Here is a 27,410-nt window from a genome sequence, read left to right as displayed (position 1 = left end):
CTACGGAGAACTGGAAAAGAAGGTACATTTGGGTTTCCATATGGATATTGTACATATGTCCCCTGCAAAATCATAAGATATTAGAGAAGAGTTTTTGCATGTTTGATGGGTCATCTGTGAAGGGTTTATGCCAGGACATGGCAAAGTATCACCCAAAATGAAGAAGCATATGTGGGTTGTGTTAATCACTGGGAGAAGGAGTACCCATGATAGTGAGATCACAGGACTATAGAAATATTGATGGATATTTCAAGCCAAGTATACCACCTCCCCACTCCTGTCCTTGGGGTGATGCTGAGGAGAGAAGGGCTAGCAATGGGCCACCTGCCAATTTGACGGTTGTGAATGCTAATGGAACGAAGGGAAATGGAATACGAAAGCAAAATGAAGTCAGACTAGGAGTTGGGCATGTCATTTCCAAATAAACGTTTCATGCAAAAGAATTGAGTCTTTTCAGAGCTGAAAATGGAGTCTTTAAATAAGATAAAATAAAAGCATTGCCTTAGCTTGTTCCAGGTTCTGTAATGAAATACAGTTTTCCTAATATCCTGTGACCTGAATTTCTCCCTGCTTTATGGATACTATTCCTTGATGTACAAACCTGTATTTTCTCCAGTCAGCATTCCATGATGGCTGTCAAAATACAGGCCATGTATTATGCATATAGCATTACCGATTTAAGGTGTTTACTTGTCAAGTTGAAGAAATTCAAAAACGTCATATTCACTGAATCCGCATGGCTGTCACTGGGAGTTTTTCATACCTTTGAATGAAACTTTTGATGAAAACAGTTCAGGTTTTCCCTTCACTTTTCCAGATGAGGGAAACAGAGAGCATTTTAAATCCATGTTCTGGGTTATACAATTGGCTGAAAACGTGTGTTTTTCTCGAGTTTAGAAGGATGGACACTGAAGCTCTCCCTAGTTTCCTCAACAAAGATGCCATGCTGTCTTTCAGAAAGGGAACTCACTGTGTTCAAAGTACATTCAGGTAAAAATTAAAATGAGGTGCAATCAGGAAAAGAAAATTAAGTAAAACCAAGGGTTTTTTTTTTCCTTCTGAAAGTATGAAAGTTATGCCCAGGAGAAAGAAAAAGTAAGATCTTTCCATTTTGTGGTGTAGGGGATAGAGTAACAGACTTAGATCTGGAAGGCCTGAGTACAAATCACACTTATTAGCTGTGTGAACCTGGGCATGAAATTTCATAAGCTCTAAATTGTTAATTAAATATTAGCTATTTTTACTGGTATTATTGTTGTTGTTATTATTATTGTTATCCTTATTATTTACTTCAGTTCATGGCTTTTGTGCTACAAGAACAAAATGTAATACTTCAGCCCTGGAAATTCTTTTCTTTAGCCTCAGTTTCTTTATTTGAAACATGAAGAGATGGACTCAGTCTATATGATTTGTTCTAGGCCTGGGGGACTATGATTTCCATAAAGCTCCAGATATCTAAAAATGCCAACCTCATCTTTATCTCATTATGTCACCTTGGAAAGACAATTTGGCAAAAACAGAGAGCTAGTGATAAAATAACCTTCTGGGTACATATGAAGTTGATTTATCCGGAGGCAGCTCATGCTAGGTGTTTAGTTCTTTGTCCTGGGCACCTGGGAAAATAGCAAGTGACCTCTCATTCCCAAGTATCTAGTTCATCAGTTATTTTATGCAGCAATCTACTATGGAGATGGGTAGGGAGACACACAAAGTTAATGCAAACTCTGCCATCATACCTGCTCTCTGTGTGAATGGGAGCAAATCAGCACTTGCTGAATTAAGCTAATAGTAACATTTACCATATGCTGCCCTCTGCAAAAGTAATTTCAGCTGAATAAAAATTGTTCCTGCCTTGCTTAGTAATTACTCTAAGAAATTATCAAAGTCACATGAGATGGTCATTCGGCTTTCCTAGTAGCCTAAAGATTTTCTCATTTTTCTTGTATGCATATACTTCACATAACCCTGATCTATATTTATGCAAACATGTATACTCAATATTAATGATTGAAACCCACAGTGTCAACAAGGAATTAAAAAGGCAGAAATTAAACTGGCTACCTTACAAATTGGTTGTGCCCGGAAACCCACCAGACAAAGTCAGTGTGTATAAGAGTTCACTGTAGGTTTGGGTAGCAAAATGGATTGTTAGTACCTATCTCAAACCCTTCAGGGTAGTCAACATGATTTTTTAAAAAGGAAGAAAGAAGAGAGAAAGAAAACAGGGTGTGGGAAAGGAAGAAAGTGTGGGGAAAGGAGAGGAGGAAGAAAGGAGAAAGATGAGAAGAAAGAAAAGAAGAGAATAAAATAAAGAAGCATAAAGAAAGTAGAGGGAAGAAATGACAAATAGATGAAAGGAAGGAGAAAAGAAAAAGGAAAGGAAAAGGAGAGGAGAGGGCATGGAAGCAAATAAAGAATGGGAATAGGAAAGGAAAGGAAGAAATAGAGGGAAGAAAGGGGTTAGAAATAAAGAGGGAAGGAGAAGAATGGAAAGAGAAACAATTAAATGAAAGTTTGTTCGTGAAATGCAAATAAGAGTGCCAATGTCAAAAACAGATGTATGGTTGATGATCTCACTTGTTGATTCAACAATAGCTCATGAATGATATTCTTTCAGTTGACATTCTAATACCCAAGAATCCTCTTGGATGGAAGAATCAGGATCTGAAAAGACCTCAAAAGGCTAGAAGAGTAGGCTAAAGCTTTGATAATATTTATTTTTTAATTATTCATTAACAGATTTGCTCCTTATCTGTGATTTCACTCCTATGTGAAATGCCTGGTGAAGAAATCATTCCTTTGTGTCTTATAGTTTATAGAAAATTGCCTGGGACATTGAGAAGGAAAGGAACTTCTATGGTAACCTGGCATACATATGACCTAGAGAGACAAGACTTAACACAAGTTTTTCTGATTCCAGGGACATATTCAATCCACTATGTCACACTGCCTCTATATTTGATAAGGATAAATATATTATCTCGATCTTGGTTTTAAAACAACTGGCCATTGACCTAAGAATCAAGAGACCTGAATACTACTTATAGTTTTGCTAATACCCCATCACTGTCGGGCTTCTGACTTCACAAACTATGCCACTTTGGGGAAAGTCACATCACCATTCTTTACCACCCTTTTCTCATCTGTATTGTGAGGAGGGTGGAATAGATAATTTTAAAAGTCTTTTAGAAAGTCAATCATCCTACATAAATGAAAATTACCATAGTAAAAAGGGAGGGGGGAGCATTCACTAATTCTAGATGAGAAAAGATTTTCTGCTTAAGAGAAGAAATAAAGATCAGATAGCCATAGTGGAGCACAAAATAAATTTGAATTTGCTATATACTTATAGGATTTGGCCAGGAAATCATTAGTGTAAAAATGACTCAGGGGATCTGGGTGTAGTGTCAAGTCAAGTCAAGATATGAAGAGCATTGTGACCTAGTGGCCAAACAGTAAACGTAATCTTAGGTAATCTATGGAACAAGGGAAATGTGCCCTGCCCAGGTCTGGAATATAGATACCATATTTTAGGAAGAATTTTTGACAAACTGGAGAAAGTTCATAGGAGTCCAATTAGAATGATGAGGGGACTTGAAATTGTATTATGTATGCATTGGTTGAAAGAACTAAAGATAGTTAGCCTGGAGGTAAGGCAACTTGGGGAAAATATAACCAACTTTAAATATATGAAGTATTGCCATGTAAAAGAGGTATTGTAATTTGCTTGATTCCCAAAGGTAAACTAGGATGAGTAGGCAGAAATTGTAGGAAGGCAATTTTCAGCTACATATTGGATGAGGAAAACTTTTACTGACAATTGAAACTGTCCAAAACTGGAATAGACTACCTCATGAGGTCGTGAGCTTTACATCATTGGGAGTCTCTAAGGAGAACCTAGATGACCATTTCTTGTGATATCGTAGGAGAGATTCACAATATTCTGTCTGACTCTAGGATTCTAGAATTCTCTTAGCTTATCCACCTCCCATGCCTAGGGAAACATTTATTTTATTTTATTTTATTTTAATCAACACTAGGGCTTTTCAATAGCATTTCCAGACAATTACACTGATTGCTTTAGTGTAATCAATTGGTTTCATAGCAGCTTTCTATGAAGCCCTATCAGAAGTCAGTTGTTTCCCAGAATTGTATCAGAAGTCAATTAAAATTGTCTGTGTCTCTATCCTTTAAAAACTATTCCTTAGAGGAGACCATGGATGTGCTTATTTTTTGTCACTCAAATTTGTATTAACCTGTAATTACTCATTAGCTACCTTGGGTTTTCACTAAATAATTAACTCCTCTAAATATAACTCCTCATGTTCTAATTCTTCCTAAGTCTCCTCTCTTTCTTGTCTTCCAGGGTTCACACCACCAGGAATGGACAGGTCATCCCCAGACAACAGTCCAGTCCACGGGATGTTACGTCAGCCATCCATCACAACTGGGGTCAATATCCCTATCATCACTGAGCTAGGTAAGGAGGTGAATTTACAACCTGTTTTTCTCTTCCTCCTTCATATGGGGAAGGAGGAGACATGCCCACTCTCATGCCTTCTCTCTTTTTGGAAAACAGCCCACCATGAATATAGACAGTGTGAATACATGAGAAAGCTATGTGACATGTTGGTACTGGGGGACTGGTGGAAGGCTGAGAAAACTTTCATTTTTAATAAAGGCTGGATTCCAGCTTCCTTCCAATTGGAAGCTGTTCCTGAAAGTACAGCAGAGGAGGATTTTTAGTGATGAATTCTATCCCATTTTCTATAATGGTTTACTAAGCTAGCCTTAGCCACTAGGGAACACCTCTTCTGGGTATCATAGTAATGAAGTAATGAAGGTAGATTCTCCCACCTTTGTATGAAATTTAAGATCATCCAGTCATGGAAACTGGGTGAGTTGGAGAAGCAGGCTGATTGTTCCCACGGATAACTGACTACAATTTAATCCCTCCATGCAAGCTAAGGCTATATTTCATGCCACTGTGCCCCAATGGATTCTAGAATTTTAAGGAGTAAGACCTTGGACTATCTGGATGTGGCATTTAAATGAGCTACTACTGAGCTCTGGGTGGCCAAAGGCAAACTAGCAAAATCATTGAATTGTTCCCCAACCCTGCCCCACACATTGCAAATACAATTGGGGATCCTTTGTCCTTTTCCTTTAGTACTTTATCTCTCTGACTCCCTCCCTTTTCTCTGTCTCTGTACTTTCTTTTCCCTCCCCTTCCCCATCCTAAATTGTTATACCCTATTAGCGAAGCCTGGCAAACTTCTGCCTTTGGTTTCAATCAATCAGGAAAAAAACAGTGGGACGCACATTCTCATGATAACCGAACTGGGTAAGAAGTACCGTTTGCCTTCACGTCGCTGTCTTGTTCTATCTTTGGTGCTCCAGCCCTCATCAGCTTGTTCTTTCTTTCTCTGGCTGTAACAGAGAGGCTACCCTCATGGCGCTGCTTTGAATGTGTTTTATTTGCGGCTCTGGTTGGAATCAACTGTCTCGCTCTGGCCTTTCTTAATGATTTTCCTTTTTTTTTCTCCCACCCAGCATCTGTAAACCTTTGATCACACCCTGCTGACCTGGCAGCTGTTTCCATAGCATCTTCCCACCAATTCATTTTCTTTGGCCTGGGCCTTTTTTTTTCCCTAGCACATCTCCCTGCCCTCCCTTCTCCTCCCTCCTCCACCTCTCCCCCTACCCTTTTCTCTTTTATTTTCTTCTTCCAACCCTGTGTCAGCTTGACTGACATATCTTCACAGCTCTCATAGGAAGTCAAAGAAGAAATATAAAAATTTCAAAATACAAAACCCAAGATTGTGCCTTCCCTCCAGCTGTTTATTTTCCTTTGTTCTGACTTTATTCGCCTCTTGCACTAGGCCTTGTTTCAGATGCCCAGGTTTGGAGGCTTCCAAAGCAGTCGAACTCTGAGGAGACACCTTCTTCCTAAAGCCAGCTTATGAGAGGAGTTGAAAGTGTTAGATTAGCCAACCACCAGGGCATAGCACTGCCCCAGTGCTCTGACCCCATCTGGTCCATAGACCTTTCTGGAAAATTCAGAATAGAGTCTCATCAGGAAGATAGAAGTATGAAGCCACAACTAAATTGTTCATATATGATTCCCCATGACTTGGTCAATGACACTGTGGACCCAGATGAGTAATAGTAGGTGTCAGAATGGGGGATTGGTCTTATGAACCAGACAGAGTCAGTAAAAGTGCTGGGGAAAGTACCTGCTTCAAATGGCAAATGAAACTCACAATCCATTTTCTTGGCCCCCCAATATATTTCAGAACAAGAGAGCTTTTAACACAGTAATCTTGCTTGTGAGATGTCCAGAAGCCGAGGAATAAATTGTCAGCCATTCAGCACTGCATTATTGTAGATGTGACTATTTATCAGAACGAAACTCTCTCAGGTCAAAAGTAAAGTATCTCTGTTCTGTGTCTGCAACTGTGGGATAGATGTCGTCTAATATTTATAGAATTTTCCTGAGAACTTCAGTTTTTGAATTGTCTGCCACATACTCTCAGGGCTGTAAGCCTCAAGAGGTCAGAGGGTCCAAGCCTCTGTCCTAGGAGAAAGACCCCCACCCCAGGTAAGGGATGGGCTTGCCAGCCAGTCTCTAAAGATCTGGTTCAAAATGATTCTATCTCTCTCAACCTGTAATGGTGTTTCTCAGTCTTCATGATCAGTAATTACTCTTTATATCCACAACATCTCATGTGCCAGAGTTGAAGTCCATTTCTCTTTGTTTTAGCCATAATAATGCCTGACATTTCTGTAAAGTGTACAGAAATCTTAACAGTTTACAAAGTGCTGTCACGGCCATTATCTCATTCAATTCTCATGGCAAGCCTGTGAGATAGGTAATCCACATAGTCTCATCCCCATTTAACAGATGACAAAACTGAGCCTCAGAGAGCTTAAATGACCTGCTGAAGGTCCCAGAGTTAATAAATGACAGGCAAGACTTGAACCCAAGTCTGGTGACTCCATGTCAAATGCCCATATCACTTCCACCATCCTCGGTAGGAAGGTTACCACTTTTATGTCATTATGCTTTGTATATTTGAAAATTATTATTTAACCCCCCTTCAACCTTCTCTTCATGAAGTTATTGCTCCAAAACCAATTAAATTTATTAAGAGCCTGCTATGTGCTAAGAATACTGTTTTAGCTTTTCTTTAGAAATCCTATTTTCAAGTATTTAAAACTCCCCAAATCTCTCCTCTGACAATTTCCCAGCCTCAACTTTTTTCTATATCCCTTTAAAATTGTTGAATTGGGTATAGGGTTTCATTTCAAACCTGCTCAGTCCTTTGTAACTCTTTTTAATGACTTAAATATTCCAACATGCCATAAGAGAAGAGTCAGCCATAGGGTCATTCATCTTCATTAATGATTTCTCTCTATAAACCCAGTATTTCCTTCTCCTTAGAACCCAGCAGTGCCTGCTGCCCATTTTCTAGGTAAATACGGAATAGCCAGTAACCTTTCAGGGTGCTCACATTCAAATGATGATTTTCTTTTCATTAAATTTATCACACTTATTTGTGAGCTGCTGTTATAAAAAAATTTGAGTTATACTTTTCAAAAATAGATAATAAAGTATCCTTAGTCAGAAGCTCACATTTTCTCTTCAATGGAGCTATAACTAGGGCAAGGTGACTGGGACCTTGCCCTGGGTATGAGAATTCAGAGGACGCTAACAGTACTTACAAATTATAAAACAGCTTAGTTTAGCATTTAGATAGTTAAAATGACATCCTACCAAATGACATTCTTCCTTCCTCTGGTAGTCACACTTGAGGTGAGCTTCTCCCTTCTTTGATCATGTCCTGTTTCCTCATTGGAGGTTTCACAGTATCCCTCAGTATCTCCATCTCCTCACCATTGGCCACTGGGATCTTTCCCCCATCCTCAACTGAATTTAAAGGAGGGTATATTTTCTCCCACTTGACCTGAGTGAAGAAGTTGTTAGTTACAACTCTGCCCATTGGGTTGTTTATTCATTTCCAGTGTGAGCCAGTAACATTAGCAAGAACTAGCAAAGGCCTACCAATATCCTAGGATTAAGTGGATTGAGGTGGAGAGAGGATAAAGGCCCATTAAAAATCAGCCCTGGGACATTCTCATGAAACTAGGAGTCTTAAATGCCTGATGAAAAGAGTAAGAGGTCAGAATATTCAGAATGGTAGACCAAATGGAAAATTGTAGAAAATTTATGACAGAAACAATGTAGTAGCCACTAGTCTAACGATGGGGACTGAGAAGGAGTGAAGATGGAAAGAAGTTGGAAGGACCTGGGTAGTGTTATTGTACCAGTCTGCATCTTAGTTTAGAAAAACAAAATGAGAACTTTAAAAGTTAACTCTATGTCCCTGTCCTCCCTGTCTCTTTTTTCTTTCTTCTCTCCCAAGCAGAAAAGACTCAAGATAAGGTACTGATAGTTTCTCACAGAAAGAGTTTTCTTTATACTAGCTACAACAATGGAGAGATAAAAAAAAATCCCAAGAAGAAAGGTTACTGTTGGTGAGGTTAGGAAGGCATCGAGATCCTCAACTTTTATCTTACTTTCACATTTCAATAGATAGATAGATAGATGGATAGATAGATAGATAGATAGATAGAAAGACAGATACACACACACACATATATATCCATATACATAGACAGATATACATACACAAAAATACTAATTTCTGAAGTCACAATGGGAATTGACACCAATTTGTCATTTAATCTTTACTAAGTTAAGGACATCTCTGTGACTTAATTGGTCAGTCTTCACTTGTATTCCTGAAGAGTCTTTACTGCCCATATAAAAGGTGGCATCAATCTATTTAAAGAGAATTACATAAGAAAGGAAATCATTTGGGAAAGGAAAAAAGGTTGAATCACCCCCATGTAATCCAAAAGCTACACATTTTCTTGTTGATGAGAAGCGTAACATCTGCTCATGATGTTACCCACCTTGACTTTTAGCCTTGGAGTTAATAACATCATTGTCAGTAAGCCTTTAGCAAGTGCACAGTAAAAGGCAAACTCCTTGAGGACAACAGCTCCTTCATTTTTGCCTTTGTATCTCCAGTACTTAGCACAGTACCTAGCACACAGTAGGCACTTAATAGCCACTTGGTGATGAATGAACATCTGCTATGTGAAGAGCACTGGGGCCATAACAAGGCAGGAGTAAGCCACTGTGGCAACTAATGATATATCCAAATCATCTGCTTGCATAATGAACTCTTTACCTATCACCATTTGGGGGTCCCAGATCTTCTAATTTGATAGTAGTGAGAAATCCCAGTTTATTCCTCTGTACTGAAAGCCACTATCTGTCTGAGCAAGAATTCAGTCAGTCCAAAGACATGCCTCCTATGTTATCCCTACAAGAGAACCTTGCTTCTTGCCAGTGGTCCTAGGGTCATCCCAGAGGAAATTATTCCCACTCTTTTAGTCCCTATGATGTCAGCCAAGGGGCTTAGCTCATGAAGCAAAGAGCTACAGTCTCCATTTATCCCTCACTTCCACCCTTGCCATGCCAGGATCCATGGTTTCCCCTCCTTTTTAACTTCATTTCCAGTGCCATCAAAGAGACTGCTTATTGCCTCTAAGCCATTATAATGCCAGGCTTTATTTATTTATTCATTCATTTAAGCTTAGTTCACAAGGCTGGGCACTGGTCACTAACTGATGTCTTATGACTTTTCTAGTGAATGATACTAATGTTCAGTTTTTGGACCAAGACGATGATGATGACCCAGATACGGAGCTGTATCTCACACAGCCATTTGCATGTGGGACAGCATTTGCTGTTAGTGTCCTGGACTCACTCATGAGTGCGGTAAGTAAGAAAATTCTGTCCCTTCCTCCGTATTTTGTGGGGAACCCCAGCCAGAAACCCTGATGCAGAGAAATGAAAGGAGAGAGGTTCTGAAAAAGCAGAAGGGAATCCTAAACTCTGTCAGGAGATTGAAGGGTGGACTAGTGATAGTTTGATGAAAAGAACACTGGATTGGGAATCATAGTAAGGGAGTACAGAACCCGGGACTGTTACTACTATCCTTTTGGTGCAATCATCTAAACTTACTGGGACTCAAATTCCCTGTAAAAGGGGGGAGATGGAGCAGAAGATGACCTTAGAAGTTCCTTCTAATTTGAAATTCATGATTCTTTTAAATGGTTTATTTCTTTTAGCACATCACAACATATTTCAGAATCAAGGTATTTGCTTTCTTACGGATGGGAGAACAATGGTTTCAATCTGGTCATATTGTAGATAGCTTGGAAACTTGGATTTTCCCTTTTTCTTAAACAAGGAAAGGATGTCAAAACAGACTAGAGTTATTATGAATTCTTTCCTTAGAATGAGAAAAAAGGTTCATTATACATCAAAACTTCATTTTTACTCAATTCTCAACAATTCACCAAAATAGGTCACAGAAGGACCTCTGCAAAACAAAACTTTTCAAACAAGTTCAATTTGCTCCCTGCATTAGAAAAAAAACAAACAAACAAACCCAGAGTGTAAAACAAAAATTTTAGTTTGAATTTTTCGTTCATTCTACCTATCTTTTCCCAAGGATAATAGATCAAAGGATTAGAGTTGAGAGGGACCTTAGAAGTCATTAAATTCAACTCTCATTTTACAGATGAAGAAACTGAGTCCCAGATACATTAAGTAAATTGTTCTGGGTCATGCAGCTAGTATTTGATGCAGGATTTGAACTTGGGGCTTCTTGACTTCATGTCCGACATTCAGTCCACCATGCCATTTCCCTGCCTTGATTTCCAAAGAGTGAGGTTTGTACCTCCCACTTCTCCCACCAGAGGACTCAAAAAAATATCTTGTTAGGTGGGGATAGATTGTTAGTGTTTCTTCTCCCAGACTTTTTATACGTCTATTTCTCTTGGAGACCTCTAAAACAAACAACACTGCATCCTGCTCTGCTGGCTTGCAGTGGGATCTCTTCCAGGAACAAAGTCAGAGAGCTCACCAGACCTAGCTCATGCACACCTGAAAAGGCCAAAAATAGTGAGGAAGGCTACAGAAACAGTACAAGATAAGCCCCATTAAATAGGCCTAATATATTGCACCTCTGGTTTAAAAGTGATTTCTGTAATTCATTCCTTTAGAAATCTCATTTTACCTCTGATCCTAATTAGAAAGATTTCAGAAGAACATTTATGTTATGGGAAGATTAAACTCTTTATAGGCGACCTACCTTTAGAGCTTTAAACCACACTATCAAAATTGAAAAGCAAAATTATAAAAGGAGATATTGCCTTTAGATATTCTCCTTCAGATTTTTTTTTTCAAATTACTCTGTCCCAAAGATGGAATGTAGGTGTTCAGTAACAGGGCCCTCTGACTTCTCATACAAGGGTTCATGGGAATGCGTGTAATGGTGTTTGTTGGTGCCATGTATGTGAGTGTATTTGTGTGTGTGTGTGTGTGCGTGCGTGCGTGTGTGTGTGTGTGTGTGTGTGTATGATAATAGTAATAAGTATGTAAGGATTTGAGCCAAATCACTCTCTTCATCATCAGAGGGAGTGAGGCTGCAAAGCGTCTTCCAAATTGGGCCGTTTGACTGGATATTTCCAAACTTACATGGCCAGAGACTTTGGAGGAGAATGGAACAAATACAAGTAAATATCACTGGTAGATGTATCAGTGCTTAAGTGCACATGATAAACCCATATCCATCTATTTAAAATGTATTCCATGATAGAGATATGGGCCAAACCCGTGATTTCATTGGCATAGGGAAATCCTGGGAGAGGAAACACTCTCTAACAATGCAGGTCAGCACCTTCTCTACCCCATGAGAAAGTTCTATGTAGAACAAGAGTTCTTAAGTTTTTTTAGGGTACCCATGGGCAAATATGGAGTCATTCTTAGAATAAGGTTTTTAAATACATAAGATACAATACATAGGATTACAGAGCAAATCAGTTATAATGACATTCAGTTATCAAAATATACAACAACATGGACCCCAGGCTAAGAACTTCTAATATAGGATCATAAATTTAGAGCTGGTAAGGGCCTTAGAGGCCATAAAATCCAACCCCCTCATTTTACACAGGAGGAAACTGAGGCACAAAAGATTAAGTGAATTGCCAAGGATTACACAGCTAGTGTCTGAGGTGGAATTGTGAAGCCAGGTCTTCCTGACTCCAAGTCCAGTGCCATATCTATGATGTGATACTTCCATGGCACATTTTCTATGGCCTCAGTTGGTAGGCATTTGCAGATATGATACGTTGAAAGCCCTTTTTTTCCTTCTTCTAGCATGAAAAAAAGGGAACCAAAATCCTTCAAGAGACTCTTTGGAAAAAAAGAATGTGTGTAAGTCTAATGCAAATAGGTCCAACTTGATTTGCCCAGTGCTAGCTAGTTTGTGTATTACCCAACAAAATACCGTCCAGATATTGTTTGAGGTAAGGTTCTCATTATTTGGAGTGCTAAAGTTCCAAAATGAGGTTTCAGAATTGTGCTTGGTTCAATTGGTAGCCAGGTTTCTCAAAACAAAACAAAACAAAAACAACATAACAGAAAAAAACATATCAGCTGTAAATTGTTCAATTCATTTTTTGGATTGTTAGGGTTTTTTCTTCTTCCTTTTCTTGATGATCAGACTGGGGTTTACTCAGAAGAGCTGTTGTAATTAAAAACAGTTAAGAAAGAAACGGAGGGAAATTATACAACATGAGTGAGAGCCTTCCACACAATGGGAACTGGAGAGCGAACATATTCCAGCTTAGGCAGCCTTTTACAAACAACATTGAAACACAATTCTATTTAGATGTCAGTGATCTCCTTTTTTTTTCTCACCCTCTTCTCCCAACTGCCATTTAATCAGGTGTCTAAACACTCACAGAATATTGTCCCTCATAATTCAACTCCTGCTGCTCACTGCCTCATTTGTGGAAGGAATAATCTTTCTATTCATCACAGCCATTTCCCGAGTAACAGATAGGGATGCTACGGATGCCGTGTCATGGTGCTGTGCAAATCAACACCACACATACCTCATGAGAGAAAGAATAATTACATTTATGCCTAGATAGCTCAGAAGAACATCACAATTTGGAAATACATTCTTCAAGCTGAAGTCAGGGTACTGTTCACAGGGCAAGTGTAAGGAAGTTTATAGTAATTGGGACCAGACAACATGGCAGCATATTGTCCCTCCTTCCCACTGAGGCCTTTTGCTGGTCCTTAAGGTTATGTTGACCCATAGTTCACCTGTATTTCTGGAAAAAGTGACTGAAGGAGCAGAGTCTGCCCTTGGATTCTATCCTCCAGTATTTCCAAATGTCCAATCCTTTTTCACATAAGCTCTGACTTTTGTCATAACCAATGTGGGGGAGCAATACTGGCCCCCCTTCCTCCTTCCAATACTGGCAATAGCATCCAATGTGCCTAGATCCCATTTGTCACTGGTCATCATTTGATCTCTGAAACCCAATTCTCACCAAATTATTGACCTAAATAACCAATCTAGGTTCCCTCATTGTAGTGGTGAAGAAAATAATAACAATAAACAAACATTATTCTCTTACAGAATCAATAGCTTGATATCATGTACTCCAGTCAATAACTGACATTTATGCAGTGATTTGAAATTCATGAAATATTTTATATACATCATGTCATATGAACCTCAAAATAACCATGCAATATAAACTATAACATTTATCATTACCCCCATTTTATAGATGCAGAAACTGAGACTCAGAGAGGTTAAGACATTTGCTTATGATCATACCTGATGTCCATTACATAATGCTACCTCCCCATTTCTAGAATGATGCCTACAAGTGTGATAAAACAAATTCCAGACCTAGAGTTAGGAGACCTGGGTTCAAATCCAAGCCCCAACACTTTCAAGCTGTTAGCTTGGGCAAGTAGCTTAACCTTCATCTCTCTGAGACCTAGTTTTCTCAGCTGTAAAATGAGGGATTTGCATTAGGTAACCTACAAATTATCTTTAAGTTCTAAATCTATGATTCTATTATCCTATAATTCTAAACCTCAGTTTTCTTCTCTGTGAAATGGGGATAATTAGCAACACTGAATCTTCCTCACAAGATTGCAATACACAAAGAGATCATCATGAACCTTGTACACTTGAAAGTACTTTGAGAATAAAAAGTTATTATATATGATATAATGTTTAATATATAATTTTCATATATATTTTCAACATATATAATTTTCATATAATTTTCAACATCATCACATTGAATTGGCCTTTGTACTGTCAGATGCTCCAATTTAGTTAAGTATTGTAAAATGGGACATTTTTATTTATTAATTAATATGTGCTTTTGTCCTAAGGGTAAAAAAAGAAGCAATATTTGTGGCCTTCAGAGGAATCTGCAAAAAGTGAGGCTCAGAAGACTCAGAGCCAATATAGATGTCCCAAAAATCTTCTTGCCATTTAAAACTTTTTAAAAAAAATTATACCCTGGAGAGTTCCCTCTTTATGTGCTCTGGTCCTTTCCTAGCCACAGATCTGTAGTGCTCTGGACATTAATTGCCCAGACTGAATGATCAAGACTGCACATTGTTCAGGGAAGAAACAAACAGCATTCACATACAGTTAATACTCCTAGACATTAACACTAATGAGCTTGAGTTTATGAATATGTGAATGTGTGTATGTGTGTATTTAATGAAGTTCATTTTTACAGCTGGACTAAACTGGAACCCTGCCCCCTTCTCAAAAAACAAACAAACCAAAAAAGATGCGGATTGAGCCAATCTCTAGAATATGGTACATTAGAATAGGGAAGTTTCCCTTTATGGAAGAACTATGGTTATCTTGTTCTCTAGACACTTGAGAACCATTACAAATACTTGTAAGGCATACTTGTAATATCACAACTAGCTATTCAGATTTTAAAACTAAATTGTATTTTTTCAGTTAACAATAATTTATTTTCTCTTCCTACTACATCCTTGCCTCTTCCACCCCCCACCCCAATGAAATGGGAAAAAATTAAAACCCTTTGTAACAAATATGCATACTCAAACAAAAACAAATTCTCACATTGACATTGTGAAAAAATGTATGCCTCATTCAGCATCATGAATCCATCATTTCTCTGTTAGGACATGGGTAGCATGGGTAGCACTGATCCTCCTCTAGCGTCTTAGTTGGCTATTGTGCTAATCAATTCTTAAGTCTTTCAATTTTGTTTGCTTTTACAAATTTGTTATTGTATAAGTTGTTGTCCTGGTTCTGCTAACTTCATTCTGCATCAGTTCATGTAAGTCTTCCCAACTACTCAAAAAGAAGTTCTCCCATCTCCCTCCCACCCAGAGCAAGGCAAGCACTGTCCACTGAATTCATACTTTAATCAAAAAGTACCTCCCATGTATGCTTTCATTTTACCTTCTAAAATCATTCCCATAGTAACTTGGCCTTGGACAGGGTCATATGGTCTTGCGGAAGGAGAACTAACCCTGAATTCAGGGGGTTTATGTTCTAGTTTCAGTTCTTCCAGTGAATCCAGAATTATTTTACCTCCTTGAGCCTCAGTCTCCCAACTATAAAATGGGAATGATATTAAGCATCACTCTCAAACTCCTAAGGATATGAATAGGATAAATAGAAAACTCAGGGGTAAAAGTACTCTGGGAGCAAAAGCCCTAATATGTAGAAAATGCAAAGGTCTCTTACGTGTTGTCTTTTTCCTACAAAAGTTTGGAAATTTTATTTTTTGTGGCATAGGGGAGGAAGAGGACTGTTAAAGTAATGAGCAATTAGTGGCTACATAGGGAGTGTAAAAAGAAGAAAAAATAGAAGAAATAAAGACTTGCCTGAAAGTATGGTTATCAAAATTATATATTTGGGGGAAGATACCCCATAATCAGGGCTCCCCTGAGAGCAGGGCAAAGTCTGCCTCTGGCCAATTTTATAGTTTGCTTGGAGTCAATCATGGGGCCATCAGCCTTTGGATCCTGCCGGCCAGACATTGTCATAGAATTTGAGAGTTAGAAAGAACCTCAGTGCTTGTCTAAGAGTGCAGCCTCTACACAAAAGGAATCCCCAACATAATATAACCAACAAACGGTCATCCAGCCTCTGCTTGAAGACCTCTCAGGAGGGGAAACTCATGACGTCTTGAGGCAGTCCTATGTCTCTAATTGCTCAGAAGCTTTTCCTGACATCAAGTCTAACTTTGAAATTCTCACCCATTCTTGGTTCTGCTCTAGTGGGACAAACAGAAAGAGGATCATATTTCTTCCCCTTCTATGATATCCTTTCAAATACTGGAACACAGCTATCATGATTCTCCTGAGGCTTTCTTCTTCCAGGTTAAACCTGCCCAGTTCCCTAGACTCTTCTCATATGACAAGGATTCAGGGTTCTTCACTATCTTGCTTGTCCTCTGAACACTCGCCACCTTATCAACGTCCTTCTCAAACACAGTGCCCAGAACTGAAAACAATACTCCAAGAAAGGTCTGACAAGGGTTGACTACAGTGAGGTGATCACCTCCCTGTTTCTGGAAGCTCTGCTCCTTGTGTAACCCAAGATCGTATTAGTTCTTTTGGCTGCCGCATCACCCTGGTGATTCACAAGGATCTTACAGCCCATTAACCCCTCTCCCTCAGTTCTTTTTCAGAACAACTGCTATCTATCTAGAGACCTTCTCCCAACTCACACCTGTGAAGCTATTCTATAAGACTTTACCTCTATCCCTACTGAATTTCATCTTAGTAGATTCAGCCTGATGCTCTCACTTGTCAAGATTTTTGGGGATCCTGACTCTGTTATTCATCGTGTTAACTATCTATCCCAGCCAATTTTGGGTCATGGAAAATTTGATGAGCATGCTATATTTGCTTTTATCCAAGTCATTGATAACAATGTCAAAAAGCACATCATCAAGTAGAGATCCCTGAGGTACTCCACTGGAGACTGGTTGCCATGCTGACATTGACGATCACCAACTACTCTTTGAGCTGTCCTATTCAATATTCCCCTCCACTCAAGCCTCATAACAAAGGTCTGCTTGCATAGAGGCTCCATCCAGTCCAACCTAATCCAATCCAATGAGTATGTATTAAGTGTCTGCCATGTCCAAAGCATTAGAGCTAAAATGAAGGGGGGGGAGGTTTCTGCCCCCACAGAACTTTTGAATGCTGTGGGAATTGGGGAAAAATATAACATGTAAACAAATAATTGGGAATCTTTCATTCACTGTACTTGTTTCCCCAGTGTTTGGCATATAATAGGACTTAATAAATACTTAGTGATTGATGAATGGATTGATAAGCATATGTGTATATATATACATATATGTATATATGTGTGTGTACATGTATATGTATATGTATGTGTGTATATATACATACTATATATATATACATATATACACATATATATACATATATATATATATATATATAAAATGATTTGAGGAGGAGACAGAGAGGAATAACCATGGTGATCAGGAAAGGCATCTTGTAATTCAAGGTAAGGTAAGAGAAAGCTGAAGCCACTCTTGTCGCTACTGCCTAAGTGGTAGCGATGTTGGTCTTGGTAGGAAGGGTTTTCAGGTGTGGAATAAATTTAGAAGGCAGGACCATAATCTCACAATTTAAAAAAAAAACCCTCACTTTTATATAGTACACATTTTACATAGTACTTATATAGTACATTTATATAGTATATAGTTTGCCAAGCACTTTTCACAACAAACATAGTACAATGGAAAGAATACCGAGTTTATAGTCATAGAACCTGGGTTCATTGTTCATATCTGGTCTCAGACATTTACTTGCTATGTGACTCTGAATAAATTGCTTAATCTCTTTTCCTCAGTTTCCCCATCTGTAAAATAGGAATGTTACCAAAAAAGAGGTACCTGCCTCATAGAGTTGTGAAGGCCAAATGATAGAACGTATGTAAAGTGCCTTATAAACTTCAAAGTACTTGCATAAATGCAGCTCTATTATTATTATTATTATTATTATTATTATTATTATTATACCCCCTGTGTGATTTTGGGCAATTTACTCAACCTCTCTGTGCCTCAGTTTCTTCTTCTATAAATTGAGGAGGTTGGACCTCTCTAGACATATGATTCTATGATCCTCAGTCCTTTGAAGTATGAAATATGACTCTTACTACCCCTGTTTTACACATGAAGGAAATCAAAGTTCCTAGAGATTACATGGTTTTCTAGTCATGTTCCTAGGACGTAACAGAGCATGGACCCAAAGCCAGATCTCCCAGCTTCTAATTCCATGGTCTTTCCCTACCTCTTCTCCCCCCTCACTGACTCTTAAATCAAATGTGGCCCAAAGTAGATGGAAAATAGCAAATGGTCCTCTCTCCTCATAAGGAAAAAAAATGGCTAAAAATAAAAACCTACACCATGAAAACTGGCAAATATAAAAAATGGCAGCTATGACATGGAAAATGACAATTTTAGAGCAATTATAAACGCAAGGCAAAGTGCCATTAAAGTTAAAGCAATGTTATTAAAAGATGTGTTAATTTTCAGTTAAATTTTCTATAAAAGACCAATTAGCTTAAAAGGCTTGACAGCATTAACTATGAAACATAAGCTCTGGTAATTATACTTTGAAAAAAAAAAAGAATGCTCCAGAACACTAGAGAACAGCCCCAAACATTTCCACCCCAGCAGAGCTGCCTCAGCCTTCAGATCTCAGGCTAGGTGGCACTGCGGGCTCAGATATCCAGATCTGAATTGGCTCGTCATTCATTCAGTGGCTGGGGTTCCTTTTGCTGCTCAATGCTCTGCCTTCTCTCAGAAATCACAGAAAGAGCGAATGTCAGTACCAGGAGGGCCTCTGACATCATCAAGTCTAAGGCCCTCCTTTTACAGATGAGGAAATCAACCCGGAGAAGTTGTTACTTGGCCAAGGTCACACAGCTCACCAATTGCAGTGTTCATTCCACTATACCTTTGCCCTCACGGGCAACAGACAAGATCATAACTAAGTTTTCTTATGTTATCTGGGGGCTGCTAGGCAAAGTTGTGTAAATCATTTTATCAATTACCTGTAAATTATTTACAGGTGCTTTAAAGAGGGCCACAGATCAAAGGGTAGATCCCATGGGGCCTCAGTCAGGATTGAATCCAATAAGCAATTATTAAGGGGCAGCTAGCTGGCACATTTGATGGAGCACCAGCCCTGGAATCAGGAGGACCCGAGTTCAAATCCAACTTCAGACACTTACTAGCTGTGTGACCCTTATTTAACCCTGATTGCCTTCCTCTTCCCCCAAAAAAGCAATTATGAAGTGCCTACTGTATGCCAGAGGCAACATGATGTAATAGTAAAGAACTGACTTATGAGCCAGGAAAACATGGGTTCAGGTCCTGCTTCTGATATATTACTGACTGGTTGACCATGGGGAAGTCATTTTATGTCTCGGGTTCTATGCAATTTTCTAAAACGTTAAATTCCAAAGGAGGTGCTATCTTCATTGGTAGAAGGAGTTTCTTCATCTAAAAGTGCCTCACCCTCTATCAATGAAATCCTCATTCTAGTCCTTTTCATTAGGTGATGGAGATGTTTAGACAAAAATGAAAGAATCAGAGCAGCTCGGTGGTGCAGTGGATGGAGCACTGGCCCTGAAGTCAGGAGGACCTGAGTTCAAATCCGGCCTCAGACCAAACACTTCACACTTACTAGCTGTGTGACCCTGGGCAAGTCACTTAACCCCAATTGCCTAAAAAAAAAAGAAGAAGAAAAAAGAAAGAAAAGAAAAGAAAGAATCCTTGCCCACAAAGAGCAAACAGTCTATTGGGAGAGAAATTTGTATAGAAATAAAAATAATAATCATAGCTAGCAATTATATGACAGTTTAAAATTGGTTATCTTATTTGATGCACAATAACTCTGTGAGATAGGTGCTATTATTATCCCTATCTTATAGATGAGAAAAGAGAGGCTGATAGAGGTTAATTAGCTTATCCAGACTCACACAATTCATAGGATTCCATTTCCAAATCCAGTTCTCAGTCTTTGCTGTTCAGTCATTTCAGTCGTATCCGACTCCTCGTGACCCCATTTGGGCTTTTCTTGGCAAAGATACTGGGGTGATTTGCCATTTCCTTCTCCAGTTCATTTTACAGATGAGGAAACTGAGGCAAACAGGATTAAATGACTTGCCTAGGGTCACACAGCTAATAAGTGTCTGAGGTCGGATTTGAATTCAGATCTTCAGGTTCAGCGCTCTATCCAGTGCATCACCTAGCTGCCCCATCTACTGAGCCAATTAATTTGACAACTATGTCAAGTTCTTTTTTTTTTAAAGTAATTTTATTTGGGGGAGAAACTAACAGCTCAAGAGAAAAAAAGGTCAGGAAAGGCCTTTTATAGGAGAAAGCCCTTGAGCTAAGCCTTGAAGGGAGCTAATTCAAGAGGCAGAGATGAGGAGGGAGAATGTTTCTGGAGGACAGACTAGGCAAATTCAGGGAGGCAGAAGATGAAATGTCATTTATGGGAGATAGGCCAGGTTGGTTGGAATACTGCAACACCCAAGTCCATGAGAAGGATTTCTGTGAAATCATTGGGGAAAGATTGATTGTAGCCAGTCTGTGAAGGACTTTAAACATCAAAGAGTGGTATTTGCATCTTGTCACAGAAACAGAGACAGGGCGCAGGTAGCTACTGACACGTCTTGAGCAGGGGAACCACAGACTGGTTAGAAGTATTAATTTAGCCACCGTGTAGATAGTGGTTTGGAAAGTCTTCAGACCCATTCGTGGGTCTCTGCAGAGCAATACTGACCCAAATGGGAATGCCTACTGATAGCAGCAACAAAGACAGCATCAGGTATAAGCCACAGGGCTGAGTTGTACAAATCCCTTTGCCTCTTTACGTTTCCTTCTAAGGTTTTTCTTCCAGCACTAAGTCTATGATTTTGTGTTCTCTTAATGGAGCTTAAGATTGTATGGGCTTCATTCATTGCTTCTTAGCAAGTTTGCTGTCCACTGAGATACCCAGATCTTTTTTTCAGACAAATTGCTATCTATTCATGCCTCCTCCATCTTGAAAATTTTGAACTCAAACATAAGACTTTCCATTTGTCCTTATTAGAGTTCATGTTATTTGATTTGGCCCAGTGTTTTGGGGCTTGTTGGGATATTTGGGAATCCCGACAGTGGCCTGAGATCAATCTGTTATCTCCCCAATGGTACGTAATTTAGAAACTCCAGTAGCGTACCATTCTATGACTCTATCCAAGACATTGATAACAAGTCTAAAAACAGCACAGTCAATTACAGAACCTGATCTAACAGCTTGGTACCTGTCAAAAAAAGGAAATAAATCTGGAATGGCCCTATAGAAAAGACTTCTCCATATCTCATGTGACCTAGAATGAGCAGAGATGATAATAATAAGGGAAGGAAAGGAAAGGAAGGGAAGGGAATAAGCATTTATTTAGCACCTATGTGTCAAGCACTGTGCTAAGCACTTTAAAAATATTATCTTAATCATTATCTCATTAGAAATAATAATAATAGCTAGCACTTATACTTCAAAGTTTGCTAAGTCACATATGTGTTTATATGTCTATGCATTTATATGTATATCTCTTTATATATAATTTCATTTGATTCTCACAACAACCCTATGAGGTAGGTGTTATTATGATCTCCATTTAACAGAAGAGAGAACTAAGACTGAGAAAGGTTAAGAGACTTGCCTATGGTCACACAGCTAGTAAATATTTGAGTCAGGATTCAAACTCAAGTCTTCTGGACTATGTACTATACCACTTAGTTGCCTCTGAGTTGAAAATCATCTGTTTTCTATATTGGCATGCATACTCTGAGCTTTTCTAATAATGATTGGAATAATTTTCTCTGGGAAGCTCTCTTGGGGCAGCAATAAGCAAAGCAGGAAGTGCAATTAGGTGCCTAACCCATGCTTGTACTAGCATGGTTGTACTAGTATACTGTTTCATAGATAATGATGAGGTTGTGAGGAGTGGGACACACCAGCTATCAACATGCATGTTCTGGCATGTATTCTGGCTCCAACTGTTATCATGTATGTGTTGTTCTAAATAGACTGGACTATTCCTCACAGTTTTGTCATCACCCACAAAGAGACTCAGAGCTTTTCTAATAATGATTTGGATCATTTCTCTGGGCAGCTCTCTTGGGGCATCAGTCAGCAAAGCAGGAAATGCACCTAACCCATGCTTGTACTAGCAAGGTAGCATGGATATACTTGTACCTTGTTGTGTAAATAGTGATAAAGTTGTAAAGAAAGGGACACATTAGCTATCAACATGCATGTTCTGGCATGTATTAAGCTCCAATTTTTATCATTTATGTGTTGTTCTAAATAGATTGGACCATTCCTTACAGTTTTGTCATCACCCACAAAGAGACCTTAAGACCCAAATTACTCTCCTCACACACAAGTCACTGAGAGAGTTGTTCTGCACCTGATTGTTTGGGAACCAACAGGAGAAAGAGATACGTCGTGTAGGCAAGCTTACAGAATTTTCTTTAGTTATGACTCAGATTTGCATAGCACATAAGATTTATAAAGCACTTTCATCACAACAGCTCTGAAGGAGGGTTGGAAAGACACCATTATAACCATTTTGTAAAGGAGGTAACATAATCTCAGAGAGGTTAATGGGACTCACCCACAGTCACACAGTAGTGAACCAAGTTAAGAGTCAAAACCTAGCCCCCCGAGTCTGAGGTCAGTGCCTTTTCCACTGTATGCACCATGTTACCTTTTCAAAATCCAACATGCTCTACCTATGGCAATGCTGCCCACTCCAAATGAGCACAGTTGAAGAGATAGAATTTTGAGTTACAGGACTAGCCTGGCATGGAAAACATGTGTCACTGTCAAAAGACATGAGCAGCATAAGATTTGGTCACGCAACTTTGGAATGACTCACTCAGAAAGCCTGCCTTTGGATAAACAATTTTGAAGGCATTGTTCACTGTAACAATGAACAGCCCACACTTTTATACCAGGTCATTTCACTGCTTACTCCGGCATAGAGCTAAGCACACAGTAGGCACCCAATACAGATTGTTGACTGATCAGCTGAAAAGATTAGGCCATTTCACAGTAATATATTTCAACACTGACAGAGGAAAAAAACTGTTGAGGTCATGTCCTAAGGATGTGACAAAAATGAAACTTACATTTTGACAAGAAAAACTATTTTGCAGTTAACTTTAAGGGAAGCTCATGAAGCCATAGAACTGTTATAGTAAGCAGGAGGCCTTAGCAGTCATCACAAGAAGAAGCTGAGGTGCAGACATGTTCAGAGATTTGCTGGTCACAAAACCAATTCTGGCAGAGATAAGACTAGAACTCTTGCCTTAATTCTGGTCTCCTACCATGTTGGCCTGGCACTGAGACTAAGGAATTGTCCCTCAAAAAAAGTTTTTTTTTTTTTTTCAAAGCTGTTTTGTCATTGCCTCTTTTGAAAAATCTTTCATCTTTTCTTCTCACCCAATTTTTTCCAGCCAGTTACAAGGAGGTGGTGTGATATAGGGGAAAGAACCCTAAACCTGGGAGTCAGGAGAATTAGATTCAAATCCTGACTCTTAGAGTAATTAGCCTTGTGACGTATCAAGTCACTTCACTTCATACTCTGGGCCTCACTTTCCTCACTTGTAAAATTACAGGGTTGGGTTCCATTATTTTCAAAGTCCAATCAAGCCCTGACATTCTGTTATAGAAATCTTATCAAGGCCAGAGAATGGTCTAATCTATTTGATTTCAGATACTTCTTTGGGCCCCTTTCACACTGGACTATGTCACTTTAATCAAGCTTGAAAGGCACTCATTTGGCATGAAATTAATTTTTAAATGCCCATTGTTTTCCTCACAGACCAGTGATTTTATGGATTTTGGCAAAGCGTCAGTGGAGAGGAAGCCTTCCTTAATAAGCCACACTTAGCCTAGACCCTAGAGGTTTTAAAAGGAAACAGCAGGATCCCAGCTCATCATAAATTTATCTGGCACAGATTCAGGGTATTTAAATTGATACACACGTCTATGTCTGAACATTAGCAGAACATGTCCTAAATTGTTTACCACATGGCCTCGGGATGGCTCCCAGAGGCCTGGCCCAGTGACACATCATAACATCAGCAGAGTATACAAGCCGTTCTCTCTGGTGCATTGGTGGTCAGTCACTAGAGCTAACCCAGTCTTTCTCGACCTCTAAGCTGGGGTAAATAGTGCCTTCAGAACCCAAGCAAAGCTTCCCCATAGAGCCTGAGTTTTATAATTCCATTTCCTTAAGCTCCTTGTTAGCCATGAAGGGATAAGAAATGGGGGCCATTCTTGACTTGCCACTAACACCAATTATGGGAAACATAAATCATTCAAATTTTAGTTCTTTAATAAAAATCTGCCTGAATGGGTCTTTAAAAGGAAGACTCTAGTGTTGAAGCCTAATGGGATAGAAGCAAATAGAGTAATTGGAGGCTGCTGTCTTTTCACTTCCAACATAAAATTATTTGAAGAGACAGGCCAGAACTTTGAACAGGAGAAACTCAGAAAAGTTGTAATTTGAATGTCTGCTGTTGTGACTTTAATGGTGTTTTTGCTTAAGGAGAGTTTCTTTCATGTCCCTAGACATACTTCAATGACAACATCCTTACCCTGATCCGGACGCTGGTCACGGGAGGAGCGACTCCAGAGTTGGAAGCCCTGATTGCTGAGGAAAATGCCTTACGAGGTGGCTACAGCACCCCTCAGACATTGGCCAACAGGGATCGATGTCGGGTGGCACAGTTAGCCCTGCTGGATGGGCCTTTTGCAGATTTAGGGGTAAGCTTCTGAACCCCGCCCCCCATTTGGTAATGTCCTATTTTTGCCATCACTTTTTTTTTTTTTTTTTGCTTTTTGCTGAGGTAATGGGGGTTAATTGACTTGCCCAGGGTCACATAGGTAGTTAATTGTAAAATGTCTAAGGCCACTTCTGGGGCTGTATCCTGAAGAGATCACACAAACGGGAAAAGGACCTACATGGACAAAAATGTACATAGCAGCTCTTTTTGTGGTGGCAAAGAATTGGAAGTTGAGAGGATGCCCATCAATTGGGGAATGGCTGAGCAAGTTGTGGTGTATGAATGTGATGGAAAACTATTGTGCTATAAGAAATGATGAACAGGCAGACTTCAGAGGAACCTGGAAGGACTTGTATGGTCTGATGCTGAGTGAAGGGAGTAGAAACCAGGAGAGCATTGTACACAGTAACAGCCACGTTACATGATGACTAATACTGATAAACTTAACCCTTCCTGGCAACGCAAGGATCTAAGACATCTCCAGAGACCTTGTGATGGAGAATGCTATCCACAGCCAAAGAAAGAACTATGGAAGCCGAATTGCTGATTTTTTTCTCTTCTGTTGAGTTTTGTTTCCTCTTTCTGATGGTTCTTCCTATTGGTTTTAATTTCTACTTACAATATCACTAATGTGAAAATATGTTTAATATGAATGTAGATGTATAGCCTATATCAGATTCTGCACCATCCTGAGGAGGGTGGTGGGGAGGAAGGGGGAGAAAAATTTTAAACTCAAAAGCATATGGAAATGATTATTGATAAATCAAAATAAATTAATAAAAAAAACCATAGATATTAAAAAAAATGTCTAAGGCCAGATTTGAACTCAGGTCCTCCTGACTCCAAGGCCAGAGCTCTATCCACTGCGCCACCTAGCTGCCCCTGAATGTTAGATTCTTTGTTTTTGTTTGTTTTGTTTTGTTTTGTTTTTTGGCTAGGCAATGGGGTTGAGTTGCCCAGTTGCCATCACTTTTTAATGAAACAGTAAGAAATCAGGTATTTCATTTTCCTTCCCTACTCCATTTATCTGCCTCCCTCTACCTGGTCAATGACCTATTCAGGACTTTTTTCTATGGAATAGATAGTTCATGATTGGAACTTCTCCTGGAAATTCCACTAAATGCTTCTATTATTCATCTCCTGCCTCTTAGCTGGCCTCAGCTACCTTTCCCCTGACCAGGAAATATCTTGGGTCAGTGTTGACAAAGACCAAGGCATCTATGCAGAAGTCCCAGGTGCCAGTCTAGACATGTCAGCTGAAGTAAGTGAATGGCATTTATAAAGCCCATAGGAGTATAAGACCACAGATCTGGAATTGTAAGGGACCATCGAGGCCATCTAGACTACAAATGAGAAAACTGGGCCAATAAAGGGCAAATGACTTTGCCCAAGGTGACATGGGCCTTGGAAGAGGTAAGATTTGGCCCTTTTTGCACTAGCAGTTACCAAGCTCTTTTCATACATTATCTCAGTTGATTCATCTAATAAATTTTTTCCCAGAAAGGGATCATAAATATTCTTAGCCCTCATTTAAAAATGAGGAACCTAAGTCTTAAAGATAAACAGTTCTGCTCAGTGTCCCCAGACTAGTGAATGGAGGAACCAGGACACAGAGGCAGGCCTTCAGAGTTCCATTCCAACATTCTCTCTTTCTGCTGTGTCTTGCTATCTCAAACAAAAGTCTGGTGCCACCAGCCATTTCTCTTATGTGATTCCATATGCTGACGGTAGTAGCAGGATAAAATACGGTGTTTGCCAGGCATACATTTTTCCCTAGTTAAACCACTGGATTAACACCAACTGTGGGAGGTCTTCTAACTTCCTAGATCCACTGAATTCACAATTCAGTTTCCTAACAATTGGATTTGCTTTCATGTCCCATGTTGGCCAGTGATGGTTGTGTTTACTGTCCCAGTCAGGTGGAAGGCAATTGTGAAATGATCAGAGCTGTGATTGCCAGTAATTCAGAATTCAGACCGTGGCTCTTGGGAAACATGCTCCCTCCCACCCTCTCCCTGCCATCACCGAGGTCTGCAAATTGTGCTTTTCACACAGTCCTTACCTGCAAGTGAGTGTCACCCTCATGCCTGGTGGCATCTCTTCTCCTTACTGGGGTTTTAATTATCACTAGGGCAAGTTTTGACAACACCATCAAATCAAGCAAAGCACAGCACAGTGGGTCCTTGAGAGCCAGAGCAAAGTTTAATCATTCTTTCAAAGAGACCATTTTTCTCTTCTTCTCCTGAGTGAAAGCTCTCAGTCCCCAAAGCTTTCTGCTTCCAATTAAAATCAGACTCACTTACTCTTCTCCCAAGTTTGGCCAGGCCTATTCTGGTGAAATTTCTGGGGAACACCCCAGCTTGTGTCCATCACTGCCTATTCCAGGAGATTGTCACAACCTCATACAAACTGTTAACCAGGTGACTGCTTTGTGGTTGTCCCATTGGCACAGACACTCCATCTGAAGGGTCATACCCTCACCCCTAAAAGGATTCTTTAATGCAGATTTCTTTCCTCCTTAATCTCTATTCTCAGACTAATAAAAATTATATATG

At 39.4% G+C, this 27,410-nt stretch overlaps 1 protein-coding gene across 5 annotated transcripts in view; it reads left to right on the top strand.

The window, feature by feature from the left end:
• KCNMA1 (potassium calcium-activated channel subfamily M alpha 1) overlaps positions 1–27,410 on the top strand; it is a 907,067-nt gene that overhangs the window by 864,525 nt on the left and 15,132 nt on the right. For 4 of the 5 annotated variants that reach the window (XM_027858875.1, XM_027858865.1, XM_027858860.1 and 1 more), the window contains exons 24-26: positions 4,367–4,480; positions 9,723–9,853; positions 24,641–24,835. In XM_027858875.1, the coding sequence (XP_027714676.1) occupies positions 4,367–4,480; positions 9,723–9,853; positions 24,641–24,835 (440 nt within the window). Of the gene's footprint in view, positions 1–4,366; positions 4,481–5,260; positions 5,345–9,722; positions 9,854–24,640; positions 24,836–27,410 lie in introns of all 5 variants that reach the window. The other variant, XM_027858884.1, reaches the window with a different exon arrangement.

This window comes from Vombatus ursinus, unplaced genomic scaffold (genome assembly GCF_900497805.2).
Source record: "Vombatus ursinus unplaced genomic scaffold, bare-nosed wombat genome assembly UNPS02000749.1, whole genome shotgun sequence".
In the NCBI taxonomy this organism is placed as follows: domain Eukaryota; kingdom Metazoa; phylum Chordata; class Mammalia; order Diprotodontia; family Vombatidae; genus Vombatus; species Vombatus ursinus.
Note: the sequence above shows the minus strand (reverse complement) of the source record. Positions and strands in the feature narration are given on the sequence as shown.